The sequence below is a fragment of the Lynx rufus genome, unplaced genomic scaffold (genome assembly GCF_022079265.1).
Source record: "Lynx rufus isolate CCGP_SWC_20201006 ecotype Redwood Valley unplaced genomic scaffold, mLynRuf1.p SCAF_6, whole genome shotgun sequence".
Classification (NCBI taxonomy): domain Eukaryota; kingdom Metazoa; phylum Chordata; class Mammalia; order Carnivora; family Felidae; genus Lynx; species Lynx rufus.
In genome coordinates this window covers 129128849-129154307 of record NW_025814878.1, presented here as the reverse complement: position 1 = coordinate 129154307, position 25459 = coordinate 129128849, and the positions used below count along the sequence as shown (strand labels likewise).

The window sequence follows — 25459 nt, the reverse complement described above, 5'->3', positions numbered from 1 at the left end:
ATAGTTTGTGTCTTTTGAAGGATTGGGAGCTGAAAGACATCCCTCTTCTAATCTCGTGGATGGAACATAATATATTCCGTCACTTTCTGGGTTTTTTTTTTCTTTTTTGGTTCATGGACCAAGCCTCAGAACAAAATATAAATAATTTCTTCTCTTGCATCTGACAGGGACTTTCAGAAGGAAAACTTTCTTTCCTTCCTTCCTTCCTTCCTTCCATCCTTCCTTCCTTCCTTCCTTGACTGAAATGTATGAATTACTTCTGTTCTCACTTTCTCCTTTCATTTTTTATTTGATGGGATTTAACTACATCTTTAACTATGTGGAGCTGATATGAGGGAAGTATTAACTTCTCTAATAGCATTTATTCTGCCAAAGAGAAAATATGGGATGTGCCTAGGTTGAAAAGGTCTCTATTATTTACAACTCACTGAAACTCACTCATTCCATCATTAAGCATTTATTAACCTGATATTACCTTTGTGCCCGGCACTGTGCTAGGCATTGGGGAAGCAAGGATGACTGCATCGTAGCATCACCCCTGGCCTTCAGGATCTCAGAGTCAAGTTGCGGGGTAATTTCAATAGGACACGATGTGCACTACAGTGAAGTTAAACATGGAGTGCAGAAGAGAATCTAATTCAAGCGCTGTTGAGGTTGTCACAGAGAAGATGCAAATGAGTCTGAGGGGCGTGCATGTGCCAGAGGGTGGAGTTATAAGAGACCATGGAGTCCTTGGAGAACCAGAAAGATCTCAGTGTGATGGGAGCAAAGGTCAGAGGCATACATGTGGACAGTGAGCTCCCCTCTCCAGCCTGGAGGTAATGGAGGCCACAGGTGAATTTTAAAGATTTTAAAAAGGGGAATTATATGGTCAAATTCATACTCAGTGGACTATGCCTTGAACCAGTGTTCAGTGCACCACTCCATATGAGTGACGACATCATCTCATGCAGCTAAAAGCTGGAAGTCTGATTGGAAACACTACCCCACAGGTCTGGTGATGGAAACAGGAAGGTACCTCAGGGCTTATAACCCTGAGATGAAAAAATATCAACGACATTGCATAGACCTTATTGCTCTGCTTTTTCTTGGAAGGCAAACACACATTAAAAAGACCCTCCTATGCTGCTCACTGTTACCAACATTTTCTTTTTTAATCTTCTATCTTTCATCCTAAATGCTCATGAAAGACATGTCGCTTCTGGTCCAAGTACGGGCCAATGGCAAAGCTTTTCATGTTTGTTGACCCAATAATCAGCCATTACACTCTCAAGACTTAGAGTGGATCAGTTTAAAAACAGCTATTAGTGCATTTGAACTGCAGCCCCCCACCCCATATGCCTGGGCTTGCTGCTTCCACCAAGAAGCTCCCACTTCCATCCAGGGAGGTATCATGTTTCTCAGCCTGTAAACGCTGTTTGTGTCAAGTACGGTTTAATTTCAAACTCAGTTATGATGTTTAGCATGTATGGCCAGAGGAGACAAACCCAAAGGCTAGTGGCAAGATTAGCCCAGTGTTCTGTTTTGAAGAATGGCACAGGGGTCGTTATGGGAAAGAGATGAAGCCCCTTTGTGTGCTTGCCTCAAGAAATTAGCTTTAAGTACCGTAGTTTTCTCTAATCAAGGATTCATTATGGAACTGCCATTTTATATTTAAACATCTTTTGAGCTCTTTATTTCTGCAGCCTTTGGTACTGGGATAAAAAGCTCTTAAATCACCACCCCCACCCCCCCACCACTGCCACTATTACACTATATTAAGTAATTGCCATAGAATGAGTGTCTGTGTCCCTCCACCCCCTCCATTCATGTGTTGAAGCCTAATCCTCAATGTAATAGTATTAGGAGGTGGACCTTTAGAAGGTGATTAGATCATGAGGGTGGAGTCCTCATGAATGGGATTAGTACTCCCATAAAAGAGACCCCAGAGAGCTCCCCTGTCCTTTACAGCGTGTAAGGACACAGTGGGAAGATGTCTATGAATCAGGAAGAGAGTTCTCACCCAACACCAAATCTGCCTTGATCCTGGACTTCCCAGGCTCCACGACTGTGAGAAATGTACCATTTTTTTTAATGTTTACTTAGGTTTGAGAAAGAGAGAGAGCGCGTGAGGGAGGGAGGGGCAGAGAGAGAGAGGGAGACACAGAATCCGAAGCAAGCTCTGGGCTCTGAGCTGTCAGCACAGAGCCCGATGCAGGGCTGGCACTCACAAACTGTGAGATCATGACCTGAGCCGAAGCTGGATGCTTAACCGACTGAGCCACCCACATGCCCTAGAAATGTACGATTTTTCTTATTGCTCCCCCAATGGACTAACACAGAAATTGCTACTGAGCAGTGGGGTGCTGCTATAAATGCAGCTAAAATGTGGAAGCTTTGGAACCAGGTGATGGAGTGTAGAAGAGTTTTGGGGTGCATGCTAGAAAAAGCAAACATTGCCAAGAATGTCCCACTACGGGTGACTGTGGTGAGGGCTCAGAAAGAAAAGGAGAATTGCAGAGAAGGCCTTGATCTTCTTAGAGGATACCTAAGTAATCATGGGCAGAATGTTAGTAGAAATGTAGTCAGTAAAGGCCATTCTGATGAGGTCTCAGATGGAAATGAGGAGCATGTTATTGGAAACTAGAAGAAAGGCCATCCTTATTACCTACTGGCAAAGGACGTGGCTGAATTGTGTTCTTGTTCTAGTGTTGTGGAACGTACTACTAGTGAGTGATGGAATTAAATATTTAGAGGAACTGTTTCTAAGCAAAGTGTTGAAGGTGCAGCTTGGCTCCTCCTGACTGCTGATAGTAAAAGTCAAGAAGAGAGAAAAGATTTAAAGATGAGATGGTAAACAAAAAGGAAGCAGGACTTAAAGATTTAGAAAACTCTCAGCCTATCTATATTGCAAAAAGATGAGAACACTGGAAGTGTGGCCAGGCGACTATTTGATAAGGTTAGTATGGATCAGCCATCTCAACAGAAGCCAGGGGTAGTTCTCTAAGACAATGAAAGGATGACCCTGAAAGCAATTCAGAGGTCACTGGGGATACTACTCCTACCACAGCCTTGAGGGACAGAGTGATTTCAAAGCGTGGGGCCACAGAGAGCCCCAGACTTGGGCTGTATCCGGTGGAACCATGGCATGGACAAGGCCATGTGGGGAGAGCTGCTGGGATCCAGCAGAAAGCCATGGTGGATCATGGCTCGGCAGAGACCTGGGGCGGGAGCAGAGATGGAGCCCTAGCTGAGAGACACTGAGGGGCTGTCCCACTGAGCCATGGAGTGATGTTGGCACCCCAGTGGGCTGAAAAGCAGAGCGCTAAGCTGAAGATTATTATCCTTGAGGCTTGAGGTTTAATACTGTTTGTCCTATTAGAGTTTGGGCTTACAAGGGACCTGACACCACTTTCTTCTGTCCTGTTTCTCCGTAGGAATGGCAGTGTCTATCCTATGCCTGCCCTACCACTGTATTTGCAAAGCAGGAGACTTGTCTGATTTCACAGACTCACAACTGGAGAGGAATTTGCCTTAGGATGAACTTTGAGTCTTACCTGTATCTGATTTAGATGATATCTAGATAATACTTTGGAGTTTAGACTTCTGAATTGCTGCTGGAATAAAGTTAAGATTTTGAGGCTATTGCAATCAATTGAGGTATTTTATATACAAGAGGATATAAATTTCAGGGGGACAGGGGCAGAATGCTGAAGACTGAATGTCTGCACCCTCCCCATTCATACAGTGAAAACTCATCCCCAGTGTGATGGTATTTGGAGGTGGAGCCTTTGGAAGGTTGTTAAGTTATGAGATGAAGCCCGCATGAATGGGATGAGTGCCCTTGTAAAGGAGACCCCAGAGAGATTTCTTGTCCCTTCCTTCACGCGAGGACATAGAAAGAATATGTCTATGAGCCAAAAAGAGGTTCTCACCAGATACCAAATCTACCAGTGCTTTAATCTTGGACTTTCAAACTCCAGGATTGTGACAAATAACTTTCTGTTGTTTACAAGCACACAGACTGTGGTATTTTTTGTTATAATAACCTATGTGAACTAGGACAAAAAAACTTCCTTTCACTGTCCTAAATATACCTACCTTCCCCTCCATACCACTTTCTCCTCTGCCATGTTCAGGCAAACTAGAGACTTGTGAACAAGTCAGTACTCACAACAATCTATTTTCTGGGTTATGCATCTCTCTCAACTCTGTCTTTCTGAGCAGAGGAATTCTCATTGTTTCGTTGTTGTTGTTGTTGTTATTGTTTTAGCTCTTTTTATACCCAAATCCCCATATCTCTGATATAACTTTGGTGGACTTACTCTTTCAGTTTGATCCCCATTGTTCCCCCGTGGGAATCACCAAAACGGATGCCACCAGGAGCTCCAGCTTGAGCCCTAAGGAACATTTAGGAAGACAGGGTTTGGTTTGGCCCGCTCTGATTTAGTTTACTTAGTATTTTCCCCCAATATCAAGAAATATAGATAGATGTAGCTTACCCAGTGAGGTCGGTGACTTCTGTAGAAATTTTTACAGTGAGTACACAATATTCCATGTATGCAAATTGTATCATAAGCCAGCCATTCAATGGATTATGTAAAAATAGGCCCTAAAACTCAATCCCCAAAGCAGGGCTAGATTAACTAGGAGGGATTTGCTTGCTTAAGGCACCAGCAGAATTCAAAACAAATGGTTTTGATGGACTTATCCAGAATTTTGTAAGCAGGTCAAAAAAAAAAAAAAAGTTGTGTTTTGTGGTTCAGTATTGCTTTTGTTTGGGCTTACATACGGGAGGGGGCACCATATTACTTCAGTACTTGGAGACTTGGTCTAAGAACTAAAAGCCTGTAGGAGAACAGGAGACAGGCTCGTCTTTGTCATATTCTTTGTCTTTCCCACTGCCCTTTGGTCCTGGTGTTCACAGAACACGTGTCTGAATGGGAATGGTGAGTATTTGGCTTCTCTTCTCAACAGAATGCACATGATTAAAGTGAGCAAAGGTTACTTTTGCTACCTCTAGCCCATGACTTCACGTCCTCCAGTTTATTCTAGATATCTCCCTCTTAGTCTGCTGCTCAGTCTCATGGTGTCCCCTCCTTCAGGTCAGAGCCTTCAGCTGTCTGGGATCCTGTCAAAACATCTTGCAGGTCCATTAGTCATATTAAAACTCAGCATCAGTTCTTTATACGTTAAAGGTCATCTCCCTCCCAGGGTAACGTGATACCAGTATGGGTCAAAGTCTTAGCTGAAAAAGGAGTGTCTAACTGAAGAATTGTAGTTATAAACTGGCAGAGTAGATAACTGGGTAGGGCAGGCTATCTCTCAGTGCTTCCAAGCCCCCATTATATGGACCTACCTGCACTGTCCAGTATAGTAATCATTAACTGCATAGGACAATTACAATTTCATGAGTTAAAATTAAATAACATTTAAAATTCAATTCCTCACCCACATTGGCCACCTTTCAAGTGCTCAAGAACCACACGTGTCTCGTGGTGACCATGCTGGACAGCACCAATGTGAAACATTTCTCTTATCCCAAAAGTCCCACTGGATAGTGCAAGTTTAGACAATTACTTTCTTGGCCTATGCAGAGGTGGTCTACTCCCGCCCTAATGCAGGATTTCTCGACCTTAGCACTACTGACATTGTAGATTGGGTCCTTTTTTGTTGTGGGTGGCCATCCCTTACATTGTAGGGTATTTAGAAACACCTCTGGCCTCCATCCCCTACATGCTAGTAGCACCCCTTCTCCCGCTTGTGACCATCAAAAATAACTCCAGACATTGCCAAATGTCCCCTCCTAGGGGACAAAACTGCTCTCTGTTGAGAATGACTGCACTAAAGTTGGCTGATGCTTTGGGGAGCGGGAGACATCTGTAAGCACTCTTGTGAGCAAGAAGGAAAGTTGTGAGCAGGAAGTTGTGAGCTCTTAGAGGGTGGGGACTCTGCAGGGGGCAGGCTGTGCACATTTCAAGTGCTCTTGAAACATTACAGATGAGGAGAATGTCAGAGTGACGTTTATAGCCAAGAAAGATATTCTTCCCTGGTCTTGGAAATTCCCTTGATGCTAAATTGTCATGTGTTTCAAAGCTCTAAAGAACTGCAGGGAAGGCTGTAAATCCAAAGGAAGGCAGAGAAAAGGCCCAAGAGACAGATTGTGGGTGAGTTAACTTATTCCAGCAAAGGTGAATGGGGTTGCCCCCGGCTTCACTCTGGGATTTTCAGCCTGGCGTGCTAAGCCCCCTGTTCCCAAAGTGGCCATTCATGCACTAAATGGCCATTACTGCCTCATCAGCAGCTTGTCAGCTGTAAATTCTAATCCCAGGCCGGGTCTCTCTTCCCAAGACCAAAGTCATAAAGATGTTTGCCCTCACGCAGATCTCTGACATGCACTAGGCCGCCTGTATGTGTTTGTCTTTGGGCCCTCTTGAGAGCTTAGCACTTCTCTCTGACCCATGCTTTACGTGGTACACGTTGCTCCTGACCACGATGGCATGCTTGTGCCTCGCCATGGAATTCTGAAGCAAGACACTAAGGGTGGAATCCAAAGACTGGAGGACTTAGAAGTCTCAAGCAAGCAAATGTTTTTCATTATTTAAGATACTAAGGAAGCCAAATTCTGAAATATTTATGGCCACAGCCTCCTTTGTGAGTTGTCAATGACCTCTTTCCTTTTAAGAGGCATCTTCTGGAGAGGGAGTCCTCGGCCTTCTCCCCCCTGGGGCCACTAACTCACAGCAAAGCTGAATCCACCGTTCCATGGGAAGACCGGTGGAAAGTTTGTTTGCTACACACTTCTAGCTGAAATGAATGGAACCAAGCTCAGGAGAAGTCCAAGTTTATCACAGAAGGCAAAGCAGAGACAAAGGACCACTACGTCAGCTGCCTACTTGTGGCTTTAATGTTGCTCCAATTGTTTTTCTGTTTTGAGGGACAATGTCAACCATCTCATAAATAAATGAAGACAATTATTCAACAGTTCTGTCAACATGGAAAGAAAAAAAAAACACCCCATAGAATACTTTTTATACTTTATCTTGGGGTGAGGATGAGTTGCACAGTGTCTTCTTGGGTGACCTATGCTCTTTGCTTTTATCCAGGGGCTATCAAAATTAACGTGCTCCATCTGGAACTTCTGCCCAATGGCCTGACACCATGGAAGTTTGTCCAGTGTGACTTGAGCCCTCTTCCATGTCTAAGAATTCTTTATATAGAAGAATTAAAAGCTGGGGTGCCTGGGTGGCTCAGTTGGTTATGCCTCTGACTTTGACTCAGGTCATGATCTCACGGTTTGTGGGTTCGAGCCCCACATCGGGCTCTGTGCTGACAGCTCAGAGCCTGGGACCTGCTTCAGATTCTGTGTCTCCCTCTCTCTCTGTGCTCCTCCCCTGCTCATGCTTTGTCTCTCTCTCTGTGTGTCTCAAAAATAAATAAATGTTAAAAAAAATTTTTTTTTTTAAGAAGAACTAAAAGCCATTCTGTTAGTTGGTGTTTCCCAGTGGGGATACTTTCAACACTTTGAGTGGGCTGACTGTTCATCGCGACAGTGATCTCAAGGGTTATAACAGGACATATTAGCATTCCCAGATTCTGGGCACAAAATTCTAGGGGTGACTGCCTTCAGTCACTGTCACAACCAGGTGCCTCCTAACACATTCATTTCCCAGCACCAGTTAGGGGGTATCTCTACCACCACTGAGTGCATTGCAAGAAGTTGGGACCCAGAGATACTGACACTAAGTGACTTGCTGCAGGTTACACAGCTAGCCAGTGGCCTAGATTGGTTGTGACCACACCACACCAGGACAGTGTCCATCTGTGTCTGTTGTCCTAGCACACTTATCAACAGTAATCCCTCTCACTCTCAAAGAAGTCCCCGTTTGGATAATAAATGATGTGGTCAGCCTACCTAAAAGTCAAGTCTCCTAACCATCAATTTATTACTTTTCTGCTACATAACCTTCCTCTTTCTCTCTTTTTTGTGGCTTTCACACACCTTTCCTCCTATCTGAGTCCGTTTCTTGTGTTCTTGCAATCTAGTGATCCTCAAAGTTTGGGTGGCTATAAATCACAGTGTTAAGTCCAGACTGCCTGAACTCTGGGGCCTTTCGTTCCTGAGTGGACAAGGAAACAAATCACCCCAAGAATAGGATCAACCAGGCCCAGGCGAGCCCACAGTCTTGATATTGACCAAGCCATGGACAGCTACCCACATGCTCCCACATTCTCAATGACAAAGGCTGGAGGGGGGCAGGAGCAGGGAAACTGGTGAATTTTTTTTGACTTTTGCTTTAAATGAATCCACACTGGATTGAAAAGAAATACACTGTAGAACACCACCCATTAGACTGTGCACGTCCAGCATGTTCAGATAACTCAAATATGGCATCCGTATTCTTTGATAACACTTTGAAATACCCTAGTGAACAATAAAAGTTAGGAAGAATCCAGAAAGTGTTTCTCATAACAAAATCAATCCCTTTTCCTCGTCTGCCCCACGGGACCAAAAGTACCAGCGTCTTTAATTGGTATATCTGGACCACCCTCAGGAATTTCTTATGTGCTGGAAGCACACAATGCAATTTTGGTGGGGTCCTGCCGCAAGCTGTGATCATGAGCTGAGGGCAGCCTCGTTCTGCAGCTGTGCTTGGTTTACTATATTGCTTTTAACTTGCACAGGAGCTAAAAATACTCGTGCAAAAAAAAGTCCTTCTGATAACAAAGCTCGGTGGACTTGGGCGAAGCTAGCTAGATACGATGAAAATTTCTCCATGCGGAGGTGGGCCGTAAAAATGGCTTCTTTTTAACGTAAGGAACTTGGCTGTACTGTTTAATGAAGAGGCTGCTGTACTGACAAGTCTTTCTAATGAGTACTTTTCCTGACAGCCTTGGAAATACCTCTTCACGGACTTCATTCACTCCACGGTGAACAACGCAGTCTCCCGTGCTAGCAAACCTCGGTCTGACTCCATTGTATCCCTGAGGAGGCTGTGTGATCTCAGGCACGTTACTTAACCTTCCTTCCCCAATTGTAAAATAAGGATACCAGCCTCCACCTTACAGATACTAATTGTGTTGGTGTGAAAGGCGGAAGACGATAATGCGTATAAAGTACTTATCATAGTGCCAGGCTCCTATTAGCTGCCGTTATGGTTATCTATTCCGACCCTTTTGAGATCAGTCGCGGGCCAAGTGCTGCACAAGGCTGTGGGACTTCAAAAGTGAATAAGATAAAGATTCGGAATCAAGGTCTTTCTAACTTAAGGGTAGTAAATATACACACAAATACTTACATCGGGACGTTAAGTGGCACGTAAGGAGAGGCTATTTGCATCTGTGGTGAATTCTCGAAGGTGGATAAAAATTCTCCAGGCAGAGAGGGTAAGAAGGCATTCCAAGATGGCTCAAGTAACCATGTACCTAGAGAAAGAAAACGATGAGAGGAGAAAGAAAACCTAGAGGAGAAAACGATGATAACTTTTTGTGAAGTATAGTCAATACACAGTGTTACATTAGTTTCAGGGACACAATACAACAGTTCTACCCATTTCTTAGTGCTCAACATGGTAAGTGTGCTCTGAATCCCCTTCATCTGTTTTACCCATCCTCCCGCCCACCTCCCCTCTGGCAACCACCAGACTGTTCTCTGCATTTAAGAGCCTGGTTTTTGTTTGTCTCTTTTTTCTTTGGTTGTTTGCTTTGTTTCTTAAATTCCACATATGAGAGAAATCATACGGTATTTGTCTTTTTCCTGACTGGCTTATTTTGCTTAGCATTATACTCTCTAGCTCCATCCAGGTCATTGCAAATGGCAAGATTTCTTTTCTTTTCTTTCTTTTTTTTGGGGGGGGGCTGAATAATATTCCATTGTACGTATGTATGGAATATGTCTTCCAAGATGGATTCCACATCTTCTTTATCCATTCATCTATCAGTGAATTAGTGCTTTCATTCTCTTTAAGTAAATACCCAAGACTGGAATTATTGGATGCTATGGTAGTTCTATTTTTAGTTTTTTGAGGAAACCCCATACTCTTTTCCGCAGCGGCTGCACCAGTTTGCACGAGGGTTCCTTTTGCTCCACATCCTCAACAACACCTGTTGTTTTGTGTGTTGTTGAGTGTAGCCATTCTGACAGGTGTGAGGTGATATCTCATTGTGACTTGAATTTGCATTTCCCTGGCGATGAGTGACGTTGAGCATCTTTGCATGTGTCCGTTGGCCGCGTGTATGTCTTCTTCAGAAAAACATCTGTTCAGGTCCTTTCCCCATGTTTCGGGGTTGTGGAGCTGTAAAAGTCCTTTATATATTTTGGATAATAACCCCTTATCAGATATACCATCTGCAAATATCGTTCATTCTGCAGATTGCTTGATGGTTTCTTTCACTGTGCAAAAGCTGTTTACTTGGATGTAGCCCCAATAGTTGACTTTTGCTTTCATTTCCCTTGCCAAAGGAGACATATCTAGAAAAAATGTTTCTATGGCTAATGTCAAAGAAATTACTGCCTCTGTTTTCTTCTAGGAATTTTATGATGTCAGGTCTCACCTTTAGGTCTTTAATCTATGTGCAGTTTATTTTCGTGTATGGTGCAAGAAAGTGGTCCAATTTCATTCTTTTGCACATCACCGTCCAGTTTTCCCAGCACCGTTTGTTAAAGAGACTGTCTTTTTTCCACTGGTAAACTTTTGTTTTAGTTTCAGCCTGATTTTCACAGCGTGGATTATGACTAATTTAAAAAGGTAGGACAAAGCCTGTTGTTTGTAAGTTTTGCTCCCCTGTCTCCCAGCAAACACGATGAGCTGGAGACGTTGTGGCACCGAGAAGATCATTAGGTCAAAAGAGCACATCCCCCTGAGGTCCGAGCCATTCAGTCTTCTCTCATCTGGGTCTCAGCCCAGATCTGCCCGGAACGTTGCTTGGTGGCAGAGTAGTCCGTGATGGGCCAGCTCTCCAAAGTGCCTTCCAAATGCCCTCTGACCGGCACAGAAAGATTTTTTTTGTGTCAAACGTTTCAGTGTAAACCTCAGAAACAACATATACAGCGGGCTCCTTTGGCCATGTCCGTAGTGTTGTTTTCTACCCCACCACCTGATCAGAGGCACGTGATCATTGATACCTTACCGAACCCGTGGCCTTGGCAGAGAGAATCATAGAACTGGGAAGGATAGGTGAGCTTGCCCACAGCGTACTCAAATGTTTCAGCTGGAGAGGTCCTGGGTTTCAGGTGACGTAGAGATGCTGTTTTCGGTTGAATGAAAGTGACTGTTTCAGAGATCTTCCCAGGAAAAACTGGCCAGGCAGTGGGACCATGAAGGTAAGGAGCAGGCAAAGGGGTGCTACCAAAGGAAGTCACAGAGCGGCTGGCTTGGTAACCCCCAGGGGAGCCTGGATTCAGTGTCCTGGAGGGGTTCACCGGAGCTGCCGTATTTATACCTCTGAATCTCACAGCCATTGGGTCAGCACTGCTCCCAGGGAACATCCTGCCTGCTGTCCGCGCACACAGGCCAATGGATTCCTACAGCCTTAGCACAGTCCGCCCACGAAGAGACACTGGCTCTGGCCTTAGAAAATAAAAGCACACAGGCAGAGCTCAGTGCAAAATGGAAATGTAGGCACCCATTTTTTTTAAAGCAAGAAAAAGATGCCATTAGAGGTACTGAAATCAAAGCGTTCCCCTTTCATCCACAGTCTCTCTTTTCACTTGTCACAGCTTGTTTTTTTTTTTTTTTTAATTTGCTATTTCATGCCGCTCTAAGAAGAGGGACATTTAAATTTTAAATTATTAGCGTGAATTTTACCTTTCATCTCTACATTGTGTGATGCCGGTTGTAAATGCAAATACAAGAGCGTTTAACTCATGCTCATCGCCAAAATTACCCCATTTGCATATTTTGTTCTCACCGTCAGGGTGGAAAAGCTGCGCAAAACTAACTCAGCTGCTTTTATGTCATTTCTTGATCACGCCCATTGTACTAACAGTCGCCACCTTTGGCTTAGAAGGTAAAGAAGGATAGGAAGGAAAGGAGCTCAGGGCTAGCTAGTACAGGGACGTAATGTCAGTACGAATGGACGAAGGGTATTTTGGTCATTGGTATGTCTTAGCATGTCATTCCTTTCTTTCTGTGTTTGAAGCAAGTTTTGGTTCGGAAGGAAAGTGTGGCCTCTGGGGGCTGCCAGTGTCCCGCCCTCTCCCAGCTTAACCAGTGGAAGACCACCAGTGGTGTTCCTTTTGAATCGCCAAGAACTGCCACACATGTGGGTCCACTGGAATCCCGGTTCCCGGCGAACACGCTACAAGCACGGAGTCATGAGAAAAGGCAGACACTCATATTGTATGCATCTCTTGTGTTCTTGTGCGTGCTCTGTTGTCCCATCAGAGTTCACTTACAACATACAAGTTCAAAGAAAAACACTATTAAGAATTTTAATATGGTGGCAACAGAGCCTTTAAACCCAGCCTGGGGTCCTTCTGAGAAGGGTCACACATACCATGACGGTGACCTGGCAAGCAGGAAGACAGCATGTACGAAAATGCTAAAGAGACCCCAGGGCACGTGGGTGGAGCCCAGAGAAAGAAAACTAGGAGGCTGGGCCTGCACCCAGGGGAGTTAGTGCAGGAGGAGTCCAGAACAACCAAAGAGACTGATTCTCAGAGGTTACAGCCCTAGAGCACAAGGCATGTCAGGAAAGAGGAGACAAGAAGAGACAGGGGATCAAGTGGAGGGAACAAAGTCGGAGCTCTGGTTAGCCAAGACACAAGTCACTAACCTGGAGGCACTGGGAGAAGTCCATGAAACAAAGCCAAGGATCACACAGAGGGGCAAGATACCAGCAAAGGTTATCATAAACCAATGGCCATTTGGATCTGATCGCATCCCAGAATGCTGAGCGCCCCAATGGCATCCCTGTAAGTGTGGAAGGTACTTGTCATGGGCCTGCGAGGGGCAACCTCCCTCCCAGATCCTTCCCACCGCTCCAACCTCCTGGTAGAAAATGAGACAATCACTCTCCCGCTCCTGCAGAGAGCAATTCCTTCCCCTTCTCCAAAGCTCTAGGAATGCTTGTCCCCATGGCTTCATTGTGGAAACGAGCTGGAAACTGGCCCCGTGGAACGTGTGACATGGAACGCGGTCATGGTGACCCGTCAGTTCGCAGGCCACTGGGTCCCGTGGTTCATCCATAAGACTTTGCAATAACAGCAGCTGGAGACTGTCACTTGGGCGGTGTGTAAGCCACCTGCAGGCCTCCTTCTGTCATTCATGACTCAGTCATCTGTGTTAACTCACAGCAGGGTTTCTAGACGTTGGCAATATTCACATTTTGAGCCAGATGCCCTGTGTGAGCAACTGTCCTATGCACCATTAGACGGTTAGCAGCACACCTGACCTCTGCCCAGTGGATACCAGTAGTGTCTCCCAGTTGTGACAATCAAAAATGTCTCCAGACGTTGCCCCGTGTCCCCTAGGGCGCATAATCGCCCTCAGTGAGTCAGTGACTTAGAGTATGTGGCCCCTGCTGAGGAACACACCTACAAAGACATCACTTTCACTATGTGCTCTTAGCTGACTTACTCCACCCTTTTTTTTATAATGCTTATTTATTTTTGAAAGAGAGAGAGAGAGTGTGTGTGTGTGAGCAGGGGAAGGGCGGGGAAGGAGATACAGAATCTGAAATAGGCTCCCTGCTCTAACAGCACAGAGCCCAAGGTGGGGCTCGAACCGACAAACCATGAGATCATGGTCTGAGCAGAAGTCAGACGCTTAACCGACGGAGCCACCCGGCTGCTCCTGACTTATCCCACTTGTCTGTTAACTTGCATCTTTTTTTTCTGAAAGCGTCTCTTTAGGGTCTCATCTTCCTGAGAGCACAATATCCCCCCCTCTTGGCTATGCTAATAGGGCCTTAGCTGGTAGTAAAGCCACGTAATGGATAAGTCTTCTTGTTCTTGTCCATCCAAAAGGAGTTACATGAGCCGTTGCAAACTGCTGCAAAACATGCATCTCAAGGTCTGCAAAGCTCACCGGAAGCTCACCATCCCTTTTTTTTCTCTCTCTTAGGGCATAGTGTACGAATACCTGGCAAGACCTCTGTTTGCTAGCCTTGTCATATGTCTTATCTCATTTAATCCTCAAGGAAAAAGTATAGATAACTCCTATAAAATGCCATATCCATCTTTACAGATGGGAAAATGAGGCTGGCAGTTACGAAGTAACTTGCCCAACATCACCCCAGTCACCCTAGTAGTAAATGGATTTGAACTCCAGTTTTTTTGGCTGCTAATCTAAGACCTTCTCACTTCTACCAATGCTTTTCAACTTTACTGCACATGGGAATCACCGGGAATGGGCAGGGGAGGGGTGTGGAGATCATGAACAATGCAGATTCCCAGGCCTTCTCCCACAGACACTCAGAAGATAGTTTTAGGACAGGTCCCAAGAATCAAGATTTTAATGTTTATTTATTTATTTGCGAGACAGAGAGAGAAAGAGAGCTTGCATGAGCAGGGAAGGGGGGGGGAGAGAATCCCAAGGAGGCTCCATGCTGTCAGCACAGACCCCAACGTGAGGCTCCAACTCATGAACCATGAGGTATGACCTGAGTTGAGATCAAGAGTGGGCCGCTGAACCAACTGAGCCAGCCAGGTACCCCTCCCCGCCAAGAACCAGGACTTTAAACAAGTGCTCCCAGTGATTCTAATGCAGATGGTCTAAATCCACGGCCTTCCCTGGAATCAGTGCCTACCCTGGTTGGATCGTGAAAAGTCTGGATCAGCTCGGAAGTTGGATGTCTGCGTACGTTAGCTTTCAAACAGGCTGGAAAACAAGGGTTACAAGACATCTCAGTATGATGTGTTTCCAGGAAAGAAAAAATGTTAGCAAACCATAAGAAGAAGGAGATTTGGAGGGCTCCGTTCCCATTAGAATTCAGCAAATGCTCCAGAGGATCTCCCAAGGTTCAGATCTAGTTTAAGGGGGGAAAAAACGGCGGAGGCAGGTTAGACTTGCAGACTTGAGTTTCTGACATGAGAGCATGAGCCAAATCAAGAGTCGGACACTTAACTGACTGAGCCTCCCAGGAGCCCCACAATTTGAGGTTTCTACACCTTAGTGTGAGTTTTGAGTCACAGTTTTCTATCTGCCTCAGACACGGTAACATTTTAGGCCTATTCTCCATTGCTGAATATTGAGGAATGGTGGACTTTATCACAGGGAAGGAATTTCCAGTCTCATTCTTATAATATTGCACAGGATAGTGGGGAAGGAAGGGAGGTGGTCATTGTAAGGACAAGAATAGATCTCACGGTACCAGAAGCAGAAATGCGGTTATGCTCCCAAGTTCCCATGTGGAGAGGGGCTGTGTGAGTGACTCAGTGCGTGTGCGTGTGTGTGTGTTTGTGTATGAAGGACTTTTGAGTCTAAACTTGTGTCAGGCATTCATCCCAGGTCCAGGCAGCTGTGAACAGTAATGTGCAACCATGTTGCCCAAACAGAAATCTGGAACCGACCTCTCTGAGTGAACAGGACAACCAAGGGCGTCTATTTGAGCCGGGGAGATGTTTCAAATGGCTAGTGCGACAACCCCAAAACAAAATGGCTTACCATCATTACTTTATTTAAAAAAAAAAATTTATATTCACTTATTTTAGAGAGAGAGAGAGAGAGACAAAGTGTGAGTGGGGAGGGGCAGAGAGAGAGGGAGACACAGAATCCGAAGCAGGCTCCAGGCTCCGAGCTGTCAGCACAGAGCCCGACGCGGGGCTCAAACCCACAAACTTCGAGATCGTGACCTGAGCCGAAGTCGGACACTCAACCGACTGAGCCACCCAGGTGCCCCAACCACCGTTACTTTAATACCAAAAAAGATCATAAAAATAGAGCAGAAACCAAATAAATTCTCTGTGCCCAATAAACCTCTCATTGAAATCACCTCCCTGGCTTCTGAGGTTATCCCATCGCTGTGTCAGAAATAAAACAGGGTGAGCTGGGCAAATTTTCACCTCTGCCTCAGGTTCTCTTCAGCAGGTAGTTTCCTAAAAACTGGCGTATCAAAGAAGATCTGTAGAGTAAAGCAAACAGAAAAAGTTTTTTACATTTTTTAAAACAAAAGTGTCTCTTTCATGAGTATCGGAAAAAAAAAAAAAAGAACCCAACAGACTTCAGGGCTCGCCTATAGGGCATATTTCAAAGTGATGTGTAATGTCACTTTAGGAAAGTGAGCTGTTTCTTTTTTCAACCTAAAGATAAAATGACCAGGGAGAAGGCAGCCAAGACTCTGAGTAATCTTATTGAGGGTTCCATTTTCTGAGTATGAACTTATGCTAGCAACAGCTCCTTAGTAACATGAAAACAAGCCAAGCTAGGCAGTCCCGCATTTATGAGACATAACCTCCAAGGCAGCAAAGTCTGAAGGCTAATTCTGGTTACATAACGTTCATGAGTCACCGATGCCATCAGATATTACAGACAACTAGACAGTCACCCGCCCTCTCCCTGCATTTTCAGAGCACGTAGGCTCCCATGGACCTCATTCATCCAACACTTGCCTTTCGCTCTCCCTTCTTGCCTTATTTCCTATCTTGTTCCTTTTCTTTTCTTCTCCACTCTGTGCTATATTAGTCAGGGTCCTCCACAGACACAGCAGTAGTAGCATGGATATATAGCTATAGATATTATGATTTAGTGTAAGGAAGTGAATCATATAAATACGAAGATGAACAAATCCAAAGGTCTGCAGTCCGTTCAAAAGTCAGCTGTATATATAACTGCTTATGGGTTTTCTCCCCACATGACCTTCCCCACATGACCCTGGAACCTAACATGTCGTGTTAAGTTCATCATTTGCTCCCGACTTAATTCTGAATTTTCTTTCTCAGGATGATTCTATCATCCACCCAATCTCCTCCACTTCTATCTGGGAGACAATTATTACAAAGACTCCCTCCAACCTCACCTCCGAATTCCAATCGGGTATTACACTTTATCCCCCGACTGCCTAAATAGCTACTTGCTCGTCATTGTTTCTGTCTTGAGCTTAATGGGGACCCTCTGGTTTTGCATCTGGATTTTAGCAAAGCTCTGTGATGGATTTCTCGCCACCTCCACACCAGCCGCCTTTCCAATTCATCCACTGGATTCAGTGTGATTTTTATGACAAAGAAATGTGATCGCATTACTTCCCAGTCAAAAGCTTTCAAAGTCTTCCCCTTTGCCTTGAGGATAAAGTGGCAAGAAAATTTCAGTGGTCCAGCAGCAAGAGTTAAGACAGTGGGAGCTGGCATGGCAGGTTGGGGAGCGGGGGGCACGGAGAAGGAGACCTTAAGGAGATAGAAAGGGCAAGACCCCATTGCTGAGGCGATGTGGGCAGTGACCATAAAGAAAGCACTGACGAAAACCTCTCTGCTTCTGACTTGGATGACTGAATAAATCACGGTCTCGTTCTCCGAGACTGGGGACAGACACTGTTCTCTCTTCATGGCCAGTTGCGTTACCTGGGTGGGGCGCCAACGTCTGGGGAACCAAGCCTTCAGGAAACCTGAAAGTTTGGGTGGAGATGAGTCAGAGCCTAGTAAAGAAAAAGAAATAAAAATTAATACCAGATGGGGAAAGAAGGCAGTTGAAAGTCCCTGTAAACAGCATCCAAGAACTCCACAGGAGTGGAAGGTGCAGCAATGTCCTCTCTTCTGCTAAGAGATTCCTGAAAATTTGCTGGCAGAGACCAGGAAAAGAATCAGGGCCGTGAGCTCAGCAAGACATTACCTAAGCGCAGAAGGGTTTAAAGGACCTCATAACTCCGACTTCCACCCTCGTTTATTTCACGATCATTGCCATGCCCTCTTTCTTGGTCAGGGTTTTGGCCGCAGTTTGGAGTATCTTGATGTTTGTAAAAAATCTTAAAACACGTGTTACTTCATTGCTATGCCCCCAGGGTGCACATGTGGATGTGCCCTTGGATGAACCCACAGCCCTCTTCGTCCCACTGTTTACTGAGTCTTACCCATTTGCAACAAAGGGAAGGCTTGTTTCGTAGATCTCGAGAACACACCTGGGAATTTCCAACTCACTTAAAAGCCAGTCCCTTGCAGGGATCATTCTGAAAGAACCGAGGTCACTTGAAAGGCTATACCCCAACATTTAAATGGCTGCAACTGGGCCAAACCACCCAGTTTGAATGTTTAGCCAAATTCCAGTGTGTCCGATGCATTGGGGTATTAAATCCCCGACAAATTCCTCTTTGGCATGGCCTGACGAGATCACGGGTATTTATTTACTGTTTTGACACAAATGGAAAAAATATATACCGTAACTAAAAAGAAGTTTCTTAGGGAACCTGGTTAGAATCCTGAATGAGGCCCAAGGGCAAGCTGAGGCACACAATCTTTCTGCCAAAGCACAGCAAAGAATCTGACTTTTTTCTCTGCAAGCAGGTGGCTGATGGACTGTTTTATGAAGGGTTTTAATTAACTCTTTCTGTCTTAGTTACCTACCCAAATAAACTATGTGAATCCCAATATGGTAGAAGGCCTCCATCAGCTGGCAAGCAACATCTCAGAAAGCCTCCACAGCCCAGGGACATAAAACTCCCAAGGAAGACAACTTAGTAAGTGCGTAGTTTCCAGAGGCCTCTATTTCAGGTGCTGTCAGCAGCCAGACAGTGGAAAGCCAGTGTGCTCCGCTGAGTGCATCGTCCCAGTTCCAGAATCGCGTTCACGCGGAAATGTAAGGGGCACCCGGCTGGTTTTAGCCCCTGCTCTGTTCCTCTTTCTCCAGGTCTCCTCCTCTGGGGGAGCATTGCCCAGTCTCCTGATGAAGGTCTTTCTGACACGTTTGCCCTTAAGCCTGACCTCAGGATACTCCCCAGGTGGCGAAGGCGTAACATCTTTGATGTTCACAACTGAGAAATGCTTAGCTTCTGTGCCTTTTAATTACGTAGTGCTGCAATTTCACTGGCACCTCCAAGGCCTTATCTAAAAGGCACAGCAAAGTAGAAACATCACCAAGGGTGACAGGGTCAGAGATAGACTGAGACACAGAGACGGAGAGAGAAAGATACTGTTTATGGTCAATAACGCCTTTCCTGGTGTCCGACCAATTACATATCCAGGTGATAACCTATATGACATATGCAATTGAGGACACACGCTTTTCTGGCTTTTCATCTTGCACATGAGGAAACAGGCAGAGAAATGGCTGAGTTGCCCAAAGTCACACACAATGGGGACTAGGGCCCAGGTCTCCTGACTTCCAGGGCACTCCCTACCACGAACATCGCCAGCTGTATATGGCGGCATGGGAGATAGAGAAGGTTGGAGAACCTGGTTTATGCTAGTAGCTCCCCAGGTCCTTTCCCCTCAAGGATTCCATTTCAGGTCCTTCAATATAAGGTTCAGATACCACATAGAGAAACATCCAAGGATAAATAAGAAAAATGTAGACTTGGGGGTCCACTGGCTTCCATATAGGAAATGAAACTATTGGCCAGGAAAAGAGGAACTTAAGACAGACTGGTCTGAGGAAGTCACAGGACTGCCTTCCTCCACTGTGCTTACCCCATCCCGCAGGTACCTGTCCTACAAGCAGAAACCCTGCCATTTTACCCAGGCCTAGGTCAAGAGCACTGCCCCCTCTTAATCTCTTGGTGGATTCCACCTCACCCCCTCCTTCCTTTAGAAAGAAGTTCTGTTTTTTTTTTGTTGTTGTTGTTGTTGTTTTTTTATCACCAAGACTTCTCACAGAGCTTCAGGGAGTTTACTTCAGCATATGGCCTCAGTCAACAAATACTTACTGAGCACCTACTGTGCACCAGATATCGAACTAGGTCCTGGGGAAACAAAGATGGGGCAGCCACAGTTATTACCCTCAAGAACTCATTAGCTGCACAACCTGTTCGTGCACAGGCTCTTGTTCGCACACAGGGCTCAGTCCCAGGTGGACAGTGAGCATATTTTTAACCCCCAAATTCCAACACATGGTGCTCAAAATAAGATCGCTTTTCTATTTTTTTTTTTGAGAGAGAGAGAGAGAATGGGGGGAAGGGCAGAGAGGGAGAGAGGGAGAATTCCAAGTAGGCTCCACGCTGACAGTGCAGAGCCTGATATGGGCTCAAACTCATGGACTGTGAGATCATGACCTGAGCCGAAGTCAGACACTCAACCTACTAAGCCCCCCAGGTGGCCCAAGATCGCTTTTCTCATGTGTAAAGTTTTAGATGAACCTCTTTAAAAGGCTTAGAAATTAAATTGCATTAGTAAGTCTTTTATCAAGTCTCTTTTACTGACAAGAAATAGATTCCATTAAATCCGGCCTTTTTGAGAAAAATCTGTGCAATACGTTCGTCAAACCCATAAGCTATGACTTGCAAAATCTTATAATCATAGTCTATTGTGGTGAGAAAGGATCTGAGATATCACCTGAGCCAGCAGATTTAAATTTTGTGTTTCATTTTTTAAACAGCAAAGTGGTTTTTTTTTAAGCCAAATATCACCAAGAGCCCCAAATTGAAACCAGTTAAAACTGGAATGGCTGTGGCCAAAGGAGAAGTGCAGAGCTCAGGACCCTTGCTTCTGATCTCCCCCTCTCATGTGCCACCTCTGCTCCCACAGATTTTGGAACGGCACTCCACAGAAATGACAATCTACCAACTCCTCTTGTCCCGGATGAGGAAAGTGAGATCCAGAAAGAGCATGGCTTCATTTTAACTGATTGCTTCTTCAATGACCCATTTTCCAAATAAGGTCACATTCTGAAATACTGGGAACTAGTTCCACCACATATGAATTTGGAAGGTAGGGGAGGGGGACACAATCCAATCCGTAGCATTGCTTCTTGCCCTGTTTGGATGTTCTTGGCCAAACAAGGAAGTCTCTGATACCTGGTCCTTAAGGGAAAGACGTGAGCATATTTGACAACTACTGGGAAGAAGTCAGGAAAGACTTAGAGATATGTCCCTGAGTGGGCATTGAGGCCAGATGGAGAGATACGTTTTGGCACAAGAGGAGAGACACTTCCTTTATTGTCACAAGGAGGCGGGCGGGAGAAAGGGATGAGTTTGGATACAAAATGAATCAGCAGATGAGGAGGAGAGAAGCCGAGGGAGTTCACCTGAGGTGGTTCTAGATTTCTTCATGAAGCAGGAGAAGACACTGCCTGCTGGGGCTGACAATGGAGGTGGGAACTACAGCTCAGTAGGAACTAGGGTTCAGCAGAGGGACTGGCACTGAAACCGGGGACTTGAGGAGAGTGGAGAAAAGTTTGAAATAGTCCTGTGCATAATGGACCAGAGCCAGCTGTGTCTAGAGTATGCACCCACTGCATCATTACAGGAAGGGATCTATTACTAGAATAGAAAGGTGGGGAAATGAGAGGGTGAGCAAACCAGGGGGAACAGAAAGGGGCTGCCTGACAGTAACAAGGGCCCAGATGGCATGGGTGACCAAAGTTTATAGTGGCACCATCTGCAGGGTGTGTGTTTTTTTTCAGCAATGCTCAACAGCTGGGCGATTGATGTAGAGAAAGTAAACAGTTGAGTACATCCAGAGCTGGGCTTTGTCCAGGAGGGTGCATTACAAGGACAAAGGGGCAAGGAGGTTGAGGATATGAGCAAGGGGAAGGTGACTTGAGAAAGCTCAGGGACGCGAGTAGGTGAAGAAGAAAGTGTGCAGTGAGGAGGCTCTGCTCATTTCTGCACAAGAGGCTGGTGTACGTCCCTTGCTTTCTGTTGACCAGAGCACATGGTTATTGCTGCCTCCTGGAGGAACAGATGTTGCCAGATGTGACATGCTAACGAGCCACAAGCTGATGGGCTCCCCCAGCTAAACTTCCTCCTCTAGGGTGGTCCTAACTGGCCCCAGCTGGGTCATTTGTGCCCAGTGCTGCCACAAGTGTCAGAGCATGCTCTGGGGACATGTGTGCCTCTATGGAAGGAAGAGGTCAATACCAACTGCATATCTAGTGTATTGGTTCAGCCCCTGGGTCAGTCTGCTAATCAGTGGTATTTTAAAGTGGGCCATCCCTATTGGTTTGGGTTTCATTGCTGTGAATCTTCCAAGGGCACAGATCTTCTCTTAGCTGCCATAGTTCAAATAAAAACTGTGGCTATTACTGCACATATCATTGGTATTATTATATACCTCTACTGATGTTATTAGCACTCAATTTGAAACCCTAAGCTCCTAGAATCACTTCAGTATTTTCAGAAACAAATCACTGGGGAGAAAAAGAAAAAGAAACTTTTGAGTAGGACACTGAAATATTCCTAGTACGGCAAGGTTAAAGCTAAAAAGAAATGCCAAACATTGTCAGGAGCAGTGGGGTCCCCCATACCCCACTGGTGAGAATATAAATTAGTACAACCGCTTCTATTTTCCAGTAAATAAAATAAACACCTATCTATCATCCAGAAAATTCCATTCTTGGGTATATGGACAACAGAAATAGATAAAGGTCTACCTAGCAGTATTATCCACAATGGCCTCATACTGGAGATGACTCAATTGTCCCTCCACATTAAAATGGATAGGTGTCTATATATCTATACACTGGAATACTATATGGCAATGACAATTATGAACTACAGCTGTTGGCAACAACATGGACGAATGCCATGAACATAATGCTGAGCGGATGCAGTTAACATAAAAGAATACATACTGCATGATCTATTTTTTCAGAGCTCAAATATAGGCAAAAGTGACTCTAGTGTATAGGAATGCCAATTTAAGGGGTAAAGTCTAAAGAAAGGCAAGGAGGGGATTACCATGAGAGTCAGGATAGTTACCTTTAAGCAGGATCACCTCTAACATTTGTGGGGCTTAAATAGAGAACTGCAGATCATCGTCCTAGGCCTAAATATTTTAAAGTCAGTTAAACTAACACTATATGAAATAAAAGCTGCTTTATCCTCCACCTCGACAAATAACATCTTCATGGCAATCTGGAAGACCAGGCTGGACCCTAGGATTCTTGGGCTGCTTAGAGCTTGTCACTGGAACGTGTGGCACAAGAAGAGGTGGCCCTCGGACTCCCAGGCCGTCCGTCTCCTTCCATGTCTGCTCCATCCCATACCTCAAGGGCCCCTGTGTCCATGTATGTTCATCTGCAGCCTCCCGCACATATTTGCCCCTAGGCCACCCCTTGGGAAGATGGGCCTGAGGAAGAGGCCAGAAAGTGGACTCAGAATCATTTGGACAGGGAATCCCAATGTCCCAGTACTTGGTGGCTGGTCTAGAAAGGGAGACATAGGTTCCAGGTGGACACGGCCTCTTGACCTCAAAGATTCCTCTCTCCTTGGAAAGCAATATTTCTGGAGGAAATCTAGAAGCCTAAAAGCACAAGGCTCAACATAGGGTCCACGGGATGGAGTTTAGGGTAGTATTGCCTCTAAAGAAAGGGGTTGTATTGGGAAGAGGACCTGAAAAATTTCTGGGGTCCTGGCAGTATGCTGTGCCTTAACCTGGAAGGCAATTTGTGACAATTTATTAAGCTCTACATTTGTTTTATATAGTTTTCTGTATGTGTGTTATATTTCACAATAAAGAATTAATGAAATCTATCTGTCTACTATCTATCTATCATCTATCTATCTATCACCTATCTGTCTATATATCTATCTATTATCTATCTATCTGTCTATCTGTCTATCTATCTATTCACCTATTGCTTCTGGTACTGTCATTTATGAGATCCCTCTGTATCAGCTCTGAATGCTTGCCTTTAAGCTCAGACACCTTGTACAGTTAAAATGCCTCAAGGCAGGAATACCTCAGGGAGAAATGGAGACAATTCTGGAAACATAGTAACTCTCACTGCTGGTTTTCTCCACCATCTGGGGCCCAGATACTTCGGTGACCATGGATGGGCTCGGCAGTGCACGTGAGTCATGGGGCCATGTCCTCTTGCCTAGCCACTGCAGAGCGCCTCAGAGGAAAATTCTCTTTTCCCCATCTTAACCAAGATTTTAAATACTGTGTTTATCAAACCGAAATTACAGGAAGCTATTCCCATCCTAGCAGAAGTGAAAAGAGACCAACTCCCAATTATCCTCTGTTTGGAAAGCAGTTCTAAGAAGCCTTCCCTTCCCCATAAGGGCAGCTGGATAAATTCATTAGTTTGCTAAGCTTCTACTATGTGCCAGACACAGTCCTTATTTTTCTGCTCCACACTTCAAAACACCCATTTGGTTTTGATTTTTCATCCTTGATAGGAAAAACACTTTCCTTTCACAAAGATTCAGATTCCCGGTTCTCAAAGAGATTTCTGTGTAGCCCATGTGGTTTAAATATCAGGACTTTTCTAAGAATATATATTTCAACTATGGTCCATATGGATACACACACATTCACACACACACACACACACACACACACACACTATCCCCAAACTGAACTTTATAGCAGTGAGATGATGAAAGGGAAGTGAAAATCTGGCCTCTACTAACCAACCAAAAGCCCAATCAACTTTTTTCCCCAAAAAAACAAAATTCTGGGCTTTGCATCTAAGCTGTTTAAAAGCCACATTGCCAAAGCGCCAGTTTTCCTCATTTTAGGGAAACAAGAAAAGCATATGGCTGCAGTGACCTTCTCGAGCTGTTGATGAGAGGTAGAGTCAGGGACATGCGGTGGCTTCAATATGATAAAAGCAACAACATAAAGAGGGATAATGAAGCAGTGGGGGGGGGGTGGAAGAACAAGTGAAGTCAATGTCAGTCAATGGCAGGACTAAAATTGTAGACAACGGACAATGAAGGCTCACTCACTTCTACCGTTCTGTCCCAATATGAAACACCTGGCAAATATCTACCCATCACTCAAGACTCCACCCCAAGTTTCCCTTCTCCCTCCTTTATGCCCTCACCAGGTCCACTTCATATTCTATCAAAGTAACTGTAGCATTTTACGGAACGATATATTTTTGGTTTGTCCTACTAGACTGTGGGGTCATTGAGGACAGGATCATATTTTATGCCTCTTCGCAGTTCCAGCCAATACGTAGTGAGGGTCCCATAAATGTCTTCCTTGGTTGCGTGATTGAATGAATGAATGAATGAACGAATGATGGATTTCATTCTTGGGAGTATGGATTTGGCTTTTCCAACTGCTATGATGCAATCCTTAAGTGATAAAAAGTGTCTCAGCCTCTGCCAAGGTTTACCCATTTTCTCATTTTTAACTTCTTTTCAGATTCAAGAAGCTGTGAATTCCGTAATGTCACACACTGGCATGAGAATATCGTGTATTCTTTAAACAGAGTTATGAAAAGAAAGACGCTGGTCAGGAGACTAAAACAGGAATTGTCCTTTTCAAGATCCGGAACTCCAACATTCCTTGGCTTCACGGAGAGAAGCACCTGCGAAAATGTGGGCAAGGGTGAGTAGTGTTGGAAACAACGTACATTTCATGCACTTCCTTTTTGTCCAGTTCAACTCAGACTCATTCCTGTGGAACAATAATCCAAAGGGTGTTCCATCCTCGCTCAGG

At 44.9% G+C, this 25459-nt stretch overlaps 1 protein-coding gene and 1 long non-coding RNA gene across 2 annotated transcripts in view; one reads left to right on the top strand and one right to left on the bottom strand.

Annotated features, from left to right (window-relative positions):
* Positions 1-25459, top strand: part of NEDD9 (neural precursor cell expressed, developmentally down-regulated 9) — a 183746-nt gene that overhangs the window by 39871 nt on the left and 118416 nt on the right. The window contains exon 2 of the mRNA XM_047101352.1: positions 25163-25348. Within this exon, the coding sequence (XP_046957308.1) occupies positions 25337-25348 (12 nt within the window). The 5' untranslated portion in view covers positions 25163-25336. The remainder of the gene's footprint in view (positions 1-25162; positions 25349-25459) is intronic.
* LOC124528028 (uncharacterized) overlaps positions 15810-25459 on the bottom strand; it is a 32845-nt gene continuing 23195 nt past the window's right edge. Inside the window, exons 2-3 of the long non-coding RNA XR_006966060.1 lie at positions 17477-17550; positions 15810-16044 (exon numbers count right to left, since the gene is read on the bottom strand). This is a non-coding gene — a long non-coding RNA (uncharacterized LOC124528028). The remainder of the gene's footprint in view (positions 16045-17476; positions 17551-25459) is intronic.